An 11,443-nucleotide genomic window follows, 5' to 3' on the forward strand; every position below is an offset into this window, starting at 1 on the left:
TGAGCTGTCAGCACAGAGCCCGACGTGGGGCTCGAACTCGCACAACCCCGAGAACGTGACCCGAGCTGAGGTCAGACAATTAGCCGATTGGTCCACCCAGGCGCCCCAAACCTGTGTTGCTTTTTAAACACACGAAATGACAGCTGGTTCTGCATCGAGGGTCTCTATTTGCATGGTGTGGGCCATGCAGCCAGAACAATATGCTTTCTGGTGTTTTCTCCAGATAGTTCGGGGCTATTTCTGCCTGGGAGAGCAACCCTTGATTGCCTAAGTCATTTAATGACTGATGGAGTCTCTGACGTCCTAGACTAACTTTGGAGCTTTTTTAAAAAATAAATATTTTAAAATGTTTATTATTTTTGAGAGAGAGAGAGAGAGAGAGAGAGAGAGAGAGACAAAGAGAGAGAGTGAGAGCGGGGGTAGGGCAGAGAGAGAGGAACACACAGAATCCGAAGCAGGCTCCAGGCTCTGAGCTGTCAGCACGGAGCCCGACGCAGGGCTTGAACTCGTGAACCATGAGATATGACCTGAGCTGAAGTCGGACGTGTAACCGACTGAGCCACCCAGGAGCTTTTACAGCACCTCCTTGCTCATGCAGCTCTTATAAGACAACAGTGATGTCACTTCAGAGATTGAAGCCTGTCACACTGAGTTGAAGAGAAATGTAAATCGCACCGGAATAAAGAGTTAATACAATTCTTTTAGGCAGGCAGGCAGTAGAGATTTATAACTCTCCCTAGAGCCTGCTCTGTCGAAGGTGTCTCCCCTCGTGGGGTCTTTATTTTTGGTCTGTGTGGCTTCCGCAGCCCTCCCCGCTCCCGGTGAGCCGGCCTCGCCACCAAAGGCCTCTGCCCGCCACACCATACCTATGCCAGGCCTTCCAGATGCTTCCGGGGGCTTCCTGTCGCTCCGGGGGCACCTCCTGGGACTGAGCGGAGGGGAGGGGAGGTGCTGATATGAGGAGAGTGTAAAAACTATGCCGTTAAAACAAATCTCAATAAAAGATATTTGAGGCAGTGGGTGTTTGCCACTTTCCCCCAAGACTGGGCTCGATTTGGGTGAGTATGAGCGGGTTGAAATAGCGCATTTGTGCGGGATCTGGATTCTGGCTTAGGGACTGGGTGTCAAAGCTGGAGAGTGGCACCTGGGACATTGCTCTGGCATGTGTCTCAGCGCCCTCCCTCTTATTCGCTTTACCCCCTTCCCACCTTCCTAAGCCCCTTGCTGGCTCCAGGCCGGTTGGTGGGGTTGGTAGACGGAGTGAGCACGTGCTTCCTGGAGCAGAGGTCCGGGGGTGGGGGTGGGGGGCGGATATGCGGTGCCGAAAAAGGTGCGGGGAAGAGCCTCTGTGGTCTGAGGGTATTAAATCTTTTCGAGCCTCGTTATAGAGACACGTTTGTCTGCCCAGCACCCCGGCCTTCTGGGACAAGAATTGCACCCCCCCTCCCCACACTCTTGGGGGGACTGCCTCCCCTCCTCCCACTCGGCAGGCATTCAGTGGGCGGAGGGCAGGGGCCCACATTCCATTCCTGCTGAGTTGGTTGGTTTGGGGGTTTCTGTCACTCGCTGCGGGTGTCCCATTTACGCCGGCCCAACACGGTCACGCAGAGGCTCCTTAATTCCAAGTTTCACTGTGTTAGAGGCCACGTTAGGCCTGTGTGTGTGTGTTAGGCCTATACAAAGGCACCAAAAACGCCTTCAAGGTGGAGGAAATGGAGCTGAACCTTGCCATTTATCGTGAACAAAATGGAATTGGAAACACCTCTTAAGGCCAATGGTTAAAAACCGTGGCGAGTAGAAAGCTTTGTTAGCGCGCGTGGCTGGTCTAACCTAGAAAAGGGAGATCATCCCTTTAGGTAAAGACTTTCCCACGGGAGGATCCAACATACGGTCTCTGCGGGTCTCTACTGGCAAGATTCTGTGCTAAGCGCAAGGCACGCTCCAGCTGGACCAACCTCTCTCTCTGGTTGGCTCGTGGAGGCTGTCTCCATGCTGGGGCTGGCTCCTAGTTCGGGCACGGTCAAGGTCCCACGGCTCTCAGATCGTCTCCCTGGTGATAGCATACACATCCTGGCTCTTGGGCTGCTGTTAGGATCTTGGATCACGAGCACCAAAGTACAGAAGGGACCAGGAAGGGAAACTGTTGTTCTCCCTAGCAGAATCGAACCCAGATCCCTTTGGGTTGGCAATGGAGAGAGAATGTTCTATGAGGAGGGGCAGTTCGAGTTTCCAGCTTCTAGATTTCTTAAAAAAAAATTTTTTTTTCAACGTTTATTTATTTTTGGGACAGAGAGAGACAGAGCATGAACAGGGGAGGGGCAGAGAGAGAGGGAGACACAGAATCGGAAACAGGCTCCAGGCTGTGAGCCATCAGTCCAGAGCCTGACGCGGGGCTCGAACTCACGGACCGCGAGATCGTGACCTGGCTGAAGTCGGACGCTTAACCGACTGCGCCACCCAGGCGCCCCTCCAGCTTCTAGATTTCTGACCAATCTTTCAAATCACCACAGCCTCTACTGTGCTGGGCTCTATGGCTGGCTCAGGTGAGGACACACGACCATTCCACAGTGACCCACAAACCAGGCTGGAAGGTCTTATTCTTTTTTCTAGAAGCTTAGTGTTTATAGGGGGAAACTAAACCTAACAGGTTACATACATTTAGAAAACTACCAAGTTTTTCTTCTACCAGGAATTCAATAACCTTCATTTTTCTTGGAATCTATTTAAGATGTTTTAAAATTTGTATTGAGATGTAACATTCAGGAAGTAAATAAACCTTAAGCGTATGGCTTGATGAATGCTTACAAATGTAACTACTTACAGAACTCTCGACAAGATCAAGGTATAGAATGTTTTCAGCAGCCCAGAAGGCTGCCCTTTTCCAAGGCGATACCTCCAAGAGGAACACTCTTCTGACCGTTAGTTTAACCTGTTCTTGACCTTTATATACATGGAATCCGATGGGAAGGACTGCTTTGCGTCTGAATTCTGTGTCTGTAGTTTCCTGTCGAGCTCCCACCCAGCCCTCCATTCTGGAAGATTATCTTTTCGCTCACTAGTCAAAATACTCTTAGCAGACAGTGAAATTCATTGATCTCCAAACCCGATGCCCAGAAGAACACTGGCATGTTTCTTCTGTGGTTTCCCACCTTCTCTCTGGATCACTGGCAGGGAGAGTGTCTACCTTCTTTTCACAGATCCTTACTCTCTCCCTCTCCCCCAATGACGACCACACCATGGCAAAGTAAATTTAGTGCCTGCACACTGCTGGTGGCCGAAGGGTGGTTTTGTCACAGGGGTTTTAGAATGCATCTATTGTAGTCCATTCACTTTTCAGATGAAAAAAACATTGGTTTAGCCTCACCCATGAATGGAGTCGGTCATAACAAGTGAGAGGATTTGAAAGCCAATGAAAAAGAACCCCCTAAGAATGTATCTCCTGGAGCCTGACGTACTCTAGTCTCCTCCCCCCCCCCCCCCGTCCCTCCCCAATTTGTGATTCTTTTGGGTTGAGACCAAAAAAACCAAACAAACCCTCTTCTATTATGTTAAGATTATCTGTGGCGAATATCTAGTTAATTTTTTCTTGTTTACAATACTGCCGGCCGTACAAATTATCAGGTCACTTAGCTAGTAATTAAGCGAGTTCCAGAGAGGAGGACATCAGATCGAGGTGAAGTGACTATTGATGGCTGCATCACACTTGGCTATGGGCAGCAGCCAAAGACAGTAAGAAAGCACAGAATGAGGGGAGAATCAGCAGGTGTGGAGGGCGTGTAGCGATCATTTTTACCTGGGGCCGCTGTGTCCCCTTCCTCTGCAGTTGGTGGTGACGACAGAGAGGACCAGGGACAGGGCGATAAATGAGCAAGTAACCCACTTCTAACTTGTAAATCACCGCGTGAGGACCCACCAAGCATCTGGAATTGGACTAGGGACAAGAGAATTGGCCATTTTTGTCGCCGAGGCTCAGCGGAGCTTGCATGGACAGGCAAGTGTTTGCATCTGTGCAGAAGATTTCTTCCCGAAGATTTTACTTTTAAGTAATCGCCCCACCCAGGGTGGGGCTCGAACTCACCACCCCGAGATCACGCGTCACACCCTCTGCCGACCGGGTCCGCCAGGCACCCCGGAGAGTTTTAAGTTTAACGCTGTAAGGAGTAAAGATTCTCTGCAGCGAAGATCTCGAAGACCAATACAGTTTCGCCTCTGGGGAATGTTGGCGTAAACGGCACAGAGGAAAGAGTACTGAGAGCAATGGGCACAGAGAGAGGGACGTGAATTTCCATCCCAGCTCTGGCACCGGCACGGAGCAACTCACATCAGCGGACTTCGGTTTCCTCATCTGTATAAGACTGAGTCCCGTAGCAGCAGATTTGACAGAGTCAGATGGCATCCGTACCAGTCGGCGTTCCACTGGAGAGGCAGAACCGGTAGATCACGTATGGATGTGTGCACGCGCGCGTGTGTGTGTTAGTCTGTGTACAGATAAAAATCATACAGGTTTGGGGGTTCCTCAGCTATAATCAGAACCCATCGTGTGTGCAGAGCCCATCTGGGCCACTTAGCATCACCCCCGCGGACCTTGGGAAGCAGGGGGAACCGATGCAAACGTGAAGTGCCCGCTGCCTGCTCTGCCTTGAGGGTTGAAGTCCTTTGTCTCTGACCCAGGAATCCCGTGTCTCTTTCCGACATCCGTGACCCTGGCCCTGGCGGGCTACGTTGCTCGTTCGGAAGGAGGGCAAAATCTGAGATCCTTCACAGTTTTTGACAGTAGTCACAGTCTTGAAGTGGGTGTGTGGTTACCGTCTCCTCCCTAAGGAGAGAGAAAACAAAGGGAGAGAAAACTTCAAGGTAACCTGGCTATGCGCCTCCGTGACAACATCACTCATGACCTCGTAAACCGAGACTACTTAATCGGACTGCATGTCTGTGTGTGTTGCCGTATATGGGAGACAAAGAAATAGCAAATGTAGAAAAAAACTATGCCACGTGACGTTCGGGGCTCAGTTCTTTGGGTACGAACCCAATCGAGCAGGGCTAGCATGAATCAAGTTGCTTCCTGGAAATTAAAAAGCCTGTGAGAGAATCCTGCTACAGATGTGTATCATTCCCATGTACGTTCTGGTAAGTTTCCTAGTATATATGACTCTATAACTAATACAAACAACTGTTTTATGTCTCTTAAATTGTGGGTAAGTGATATTAACCTCTATAAGTCATTTGACATTGATGTGATTTGATTGAGATGATTCAAAATTACATGATTTAAATTAAATGATTGAAAATTATATCCATAATGGGGCCGGCCCCTGGGTGGCTCAGTCAGTTAAGCATCCCACAGCTGATTTCAGCTCAGGTCTTGGTCTCAGGGTCATGAGTTCAAGCCCCGTGTTGGGCTCCACTGGGAATGAAGCCTACTTGACAAATATTATATCCATATTTCTAAAACCGAAAAATTAACCCGTTAATTCATTGTAGTGGTTTCATTATCATCGGTTGGATCGTTTTCAATTTTATGAACAAATCTTAGACGGTTTGTCACTCCTGTACCCAGACAGTTAGTCTCCTCTTGCTTTATGTCACAAACAGTGCTGCAGTGAACATCCTTGTGCGTGTCTCTTGTGCGCAGGTGTGTGGGGGTCTGCTCTGGGGACTCCCCAGCAACTTAGGGATGTTGTGCGATTCAACTTTGGTCAGTATGGTCAAGTCGTATCAACTTACAGTCCGGCAGCCATATATAAGTCTCCAACGTTGCCGACATCCTGCATTACTGAGCTATTAACATGATCCAGTTTGCACGGCATAACATTTCATCTGGTTGTCTTAATTTTCATGTTTGTTGAGGTTGAATATCTTGGCAGAGCATGATGGCCATCTGGGCCGCCTCTTCTATGAAGAGCGGTTTCATTTCTTACGTCCGTAATTCTTACGCGTAGTTCAACCTTTCTTTACAGGTTCTGGACGGTGTTTCTTTGTTGATAAGCCTGGATCTACAGTAAAGCTAGTGAGACTTAGCCATGGGTCCCCTTGTTTGTATAAGCCTCCTCCCATGCCCTGGGAGAGGGCATAACAATATGCTCATATATTTTTGTAAAATTTGCAATTGTAAGAGATTTTGATGCATCTTGGTTAATGCCAGGTTTTCTTTTCACTCCCTTTCGTAGCGCCTCTCTTTGTGGCGAGCGGTGTCGGGCATTTTTGGCATCTAAAGGGAAACTGAGCTGGAAACCCATTTAGTTTGGAGTTAGGGAAATATGTGTATGGGGTTCTCTTCCCTATTATTGCTGGAGACACATGGCATCCGGCCAGACTCCTACTGTTCGTGACATGGAAATTTAGTGCCAGGGACTACACTGTGATACAAACACGTCCTACGGCGCCTGGCGTAGAGTTTGGGTCATGGAAGAGAGACAAGACTGAGATGTGCAGACCCAGAAGGTGCTCTGTGGAAATTTCATCCAGCCGTCCCGTGTACGGACCTGTCAGTAGGAGAACGTGGTGATCACTGACACCTAGTCCAAATGGAAATTGTCTCCTGCCAGGAATATACTCAGTGGAGCATAAAAAATAAGCATCAATGCACCACGGTTCTTTCTCTTGTGATGGAAGTTACGGAAGGTGGATTAGAGTTTTTGTGTTTCTAAGGCACAAACCTGTAGCAGTACCAGAAAGACAGGTGTATGTGCAAGGGCTCAGACGTAAAAGAAACTTGATCGGAGCTTTCCAAAAACTGACAGTTCCAGGAATTTGCATGGAATGAGCACTAGCTAGTTGTGAAGAGGAAAGGAACTGCTCTAAAATATTCCCACCGACTCTCTGCCCCCAAAACAAAAACCAACCCCACCACACCCTTTGATCGGCGGTGTTGGTTACGTGAGTTAACTGTGCAGATTCCTCTATTTGGAAACAGACAAGAGCAGCGAAGCCGGCTCCAGGCTCTGAGCGGCCAGCACAGAGCCTGACGCGGGGCCGGAACCCATGAGCGGAGCTGCCGCTGGTTGCACACGTAACCGACTGAGCCACCCAGGCGCCCCTGAGTCACTTCACAGAGTCTCCCTTTATGCGCCCTTCCTGATCGTCGCATTGCCATCTTGGGTTCTTGGCGTCTGACGCTGCAGCCCTGCGGGGGCTGCGGCCTGACATTCGTGACGCAGGTCTCACTTGCGTGTTTGTGCTTTTGACAGCTTTGACCCGTGAGCGTGTTTTTTCGAGGAAGGTTGACACTCGCGTCTGGCTCATGCCCCCGCTGTTCTGGCTGCTGCTGCGGCCGGACTAGCCACCGCAAGCTTCGGGGGGGGGGGGGGACATTGAAACCGCAGCCACGTAGGATGCTTCTGCTGGACAGGAATTCGAAATGGGCAGAGCCGGGGCGGCCGTTCTCTGATCCACAATACCTGGGACCTCAGCGGGAAGTGTCTGGAACGTCTGCGTCCGGGCTCCTGGCGGGGAGGCCGGATGCGAGGGAACCCCCGGAAGAGAATAGGGAAAGAAGCTGGTTAAGAGGGCAGGGGTTACGGGGAAAGCGGTAGGGTGGCCAGGGATTGGGGTGGGGAGGAGGAGCGAGGGATGGATAGGGGGAGCACGGAGGATTGCTAGGGCGGTGACTAGTGCCTTTGTGGTGTTTCCAGGGCATATGGTGTGTGCAGGGTAGTCTAGTGAGGGTTGCGCGGTATTCGTTTGTCCGACCCACAGAACGTGAGCCCTGATGTGGAGTTTGGGTGCTCGGGAGGCAGGCGGTGTGGTCATCGGTGGTGACGACTCTGGGGGGAGACGTGGGTAATGGGGGGGGAGGCTGTGCGTGTGTGAGGGCAGGGGGGTATGGGACGGGTCTGCACCTTCCTCTGGAGTTTTCTGTGAACCCTGAAACCGCTCTCCTAAATAAAGTCTGCTTAAAAAAAAATACTGTCTTGTCTTTTATGACCTGGCCTTGGAGGGCCTAGCATCACTTCTGTCCCCGTCCCAACCAACCCAGATTTAATTCGGAGGGAATGCGGGCTCTACCTTTGGATAATCGAGGAGAGAGAAGCGAATGTGGCCCCGGAAACCGTTCTTGGGGCCATTGCTGGAAAAACCCCTCTGCCACAGCAGTCTAGTCCCGGTTTGTTTGTTTGTTTGTTTTATAAATGTTTATTTATCTTGAGAGAGAGGGAGAAAAAAGAGAGAGCACGCAAGCAGCAGGGAGGGGCAGAGAGCGAGGCAGAGCGAGAATCCCAAGCACACTCTGTGCTCTCAGCGTGGAGTCCGATGTGGGGCTCAGTCTCACAAGTTGTGAGCCCATGACCTGTGCCGAAATCAAGAGTCGGATGCTTACCCAACTGAGCCACCCGGGTGCCCCTGTCCAGTCCCAGTTTTAATGTTACCTTTTCCACTTGGCGTTTGCTTGTTCCTAAATTTTGACCCAATGCGAAGTCCAGAGCCTCAGATCCAAGGTTTTAGACTGACTGACGCTAAATCCAACATCTCAATTCAAAGTTTTAGACTTTCCCAAGTTCAGTCTTTTGTGGACAACGTTGCCTTCTGAAGGTCAGGGTTCCTATAACTGCCTCTGTTTCATTTTTTTTTTTAGGCATCCTTCTCCCTCACTGGATGGAGCTCCCCCAGAACGGCCCCTGTGTCTCCACTTTGTATTTAACAACAAACGCAGACACCCGTTCTCTGGTAGATGCTCCCCGAGTGTTTCTGAAGGGACACGAACTCTCTTCTATTTTGACCTCCTGCTTCTGTCCTTTATTCAGTAGCCATTCATTCCTGCTGACTTCATCACATTTCATCTTGGTGTTTTTTTAAAAACATGATTTGTTGTTTAAAGACTCCCTGACGTTCCTGGAGATATAGGCCTGTAGATATCCAATAAATTAATAATGTTGTCGGTTTAGCATTTATATGATCCTCTATATCTGCAAAGCAGCAAGCGTAAATATTTCAGTGCAATGCACTTAGAAGGCAGCAGGGTAAAAAAGCCCCCCCCCCCCCCCCCCGTGCCTCTGCGGGGTGATGCTTCCATTCCTGTTCTAGCCGCATTCTAAAGAAAATCCAAATTCCATACTTCCTCCTTGCAGTGTATCTCGGGTGGACATTGGGGGTCCTTTAAAAAGGCTGTGGCCTCCAACAGTGAGCGAGGTTTGGGGGTTGAGAGCTGCCCCCCTCGATCCTGGCTGAGCTGTCTGTGTTCCCGTTTCTCCAGAGCTGCTGATCAGTGTGTCCGTGATGCAGTTTGTGGATCTAACCGACGAAGCCTGTCCCCCTGGGGACAAATGCAGTTAGGAGAAATAAACCACGGACAGAGTGTGTTTCAGATACAATTTTAGAGGCGCCTGGGTGGCTGAGTCGGTCGAGTGTCTGACTCCTGATTTCAGCTCGGGTCACGACCTCAGGGTGTGGGGATCGAGCCCTGTGTCGGGCTCCGTGCTGAACTATTGTCTGTCTCCCTCTCTCTCTGCCCCTCCCCTGCTCTCTCTCCCTCTCTCTCTCAAAATAAAGAAGTAAACACTAAAAAAAATAAAATAAATTTAAATGTTAGTTTAGTCTTGAGAGGGAGAGAGCACGAGCAGAGGAGGGGCAGAGAGAGAGAGATAGAGAGGGAGAGAGGGACGGAGGATCTGAAGCGGGCTCCATGCTGACAGCAGTGAGCCCGAAGGGGGACTCGAACCCACGAACCACGAGATCATGACCCGAGCCAAAGTCAGGTGCTCAACCAGCTGAGCCACCCAGGTGCCCCCCCCCCAACTAAAATACAATGTTACGCTTACTAACCGTTATTTATGGCAGAATCTTTTCAACAATTTTCCCAGAATATCTGTACGTCTCCTCCTCCCCTCAGCAAATGTTCCCCATTGGTTCTCACAGGGATGACTCCGAATTTTCCATGCCGATGGGGAGCCTGGGGCTGTTTTAAGCCTTAGCCCCTCCCCCCCACCCCCCAACCTTCTGCCCCCTCCCTGCGATCCAGCTATTCTGTGGGTTGCTTGATTAAGCAGCAAACATTGGCTTACTGGAACTTCAGCCCGTTCCTTTACGTTTAATGATGTGAATGGTAATGAGAATCATAACTGATATTTGTACCGTGCTTTGGATGCTTTGGAGTTTATAGCACATTTTCACACTATTTTGCAAAGTAAGAGGTGATGGCTCCACGGAGAATTGTCTGGAAACGCTGCTCTCATTCAGACACTTGCTAGCACGTTCCTGGGCTGTGGCCACGGATTTGGCTCTCTGCCTTCCCGGCATCCTGCAAGGCTGGTGGTGCCATCTTTAATTTGGATTGTGTCACGTCACTGCTCAGAAATCTTCAAGGGCCCACAGTCACCGACGTAAATATAAAGGTCACATTCCTTAGGCTGCTGTTTAAAATATTCCAGAATTGAGGGGCGCCTGGGTGGTTCAGTCGGTTGAGCGTCCAGCTTCGGCTCAGGTCATGATCTTGTGGTTCGTGGGTTCAAGCCCCCATCGGGCTCTGTGCTGACCACTTGGAGCCTGGAGCCTGCTTCGGATTCTGTGTCTCCCTCTCTCTCTCTCTCTCTGCCCCTCCTCAACTCCTGCTCTGTCTCTCTCTCTCAAAATTAAATAAACGTTAACAAAATGTTCAGCACAAAATCCATCTGATGATCAAACAGATCTTTCCCTCATTAGCTTCCTACCCCATATTGTTTGTGTGATCCCTATGTCTGATTAAAAAAAAAAAAACAAAACTGGTTAATTTTTAAAAAATTTTTAAAGTTACATCCAAATTAGTTAGCATATAGTGCAAACAGTGATTTCAGGAATAGATTCCTTAATGCCCCTGACTCATTTAGCCCTTCCCCCCTCCCACAACCCCTCCAGCAACCCTCTGTTTGTTCTATATATTTAAGAGTCTCTTCTGTTTCATCCCCCTCCCTGTTTTTATATTATTTTTGCTTCCCTTCCCTTATGTCCATCTGTTCTGTGTCTTAAAGTCCTCATATGAGTGAAGTCATATGATACTTGTCTTTCTCTGACTAATTTCGCTTAGCACAATACCCTCTAGTTCCATTCACGTAGTTGCAAATGGCAAGATTGCATTCTTTTCGATTGCCGAGTAATACTCCAGTGTATATATATACCACATCTTCTTTATCCGTTCATCCATCGATGGACATTTGGGCTCTTTTCACACTTTGGCTATTGTTGATAGAGCTGCTATAAAAATTGGGGTGCTTGTGCCCTTTTGAGACAGCACATCTGTATCCCTTGGGTAAATACCTACTCGTGCAATTGCTGAGTCGTAGGGTAGTTCTATTTTTAATTGCTTGAGGACCCTCCATACTGTTTTCCAGAGTGGCTGCACCAGTTTGCATTCCCACCAGCGGTGCAAAAGGGTTCCTCTTTCTCCAGATCCTCGCCAACATCTGTTGTTGCCTGAATTGTTAATGTTAGCCATTCTGATAGGTGTAAGGTGGTATCTCATTGTGATTTTGATTTG

The 11,443-nt window shown here is 49.4% G+C and overlaps 1 protein-coding gene across 1 annotated transcript in view; it reads left to right on the forward strand.

Annotated features, from left to right (window-relative positions):
- Positions 1-8,891, forward strand: part of TBX19 (T-box transcription factor 19) — a 35,583-nt gene extending 26,692 nt beyond the window's left edge. Inside the window, exon 8 of the mRNA XM_045048797.1 lies at positions 8,570-8,891. Within this exon, the coding sequence (XP_044904732.1) occupies positions 8,570-8,741 (172 nt within the window). The 3' untranslated portion in view covers positions 8,742-8,891. The remainder of the gene's footprint in view (positions 1-8,569) is intronic.
- The last annotated feature ends 2,552 nt before the right edge of the window (positions 8,892-11,443 follow it).

Source organism: Felis catus, chromosome F1 (genome assembly GCF_018350175.1).
Source record: "Felis catus isolate Fca126 chromosome F1, F.catus_Fca126_mat1.0, whole genome shotgun sequence".
Taxonomy (NCBI): Eukaryota; Metazoa; Chordata; class Mammalia; order Carnivora; family Felidae; genus Felis; species Felis catus.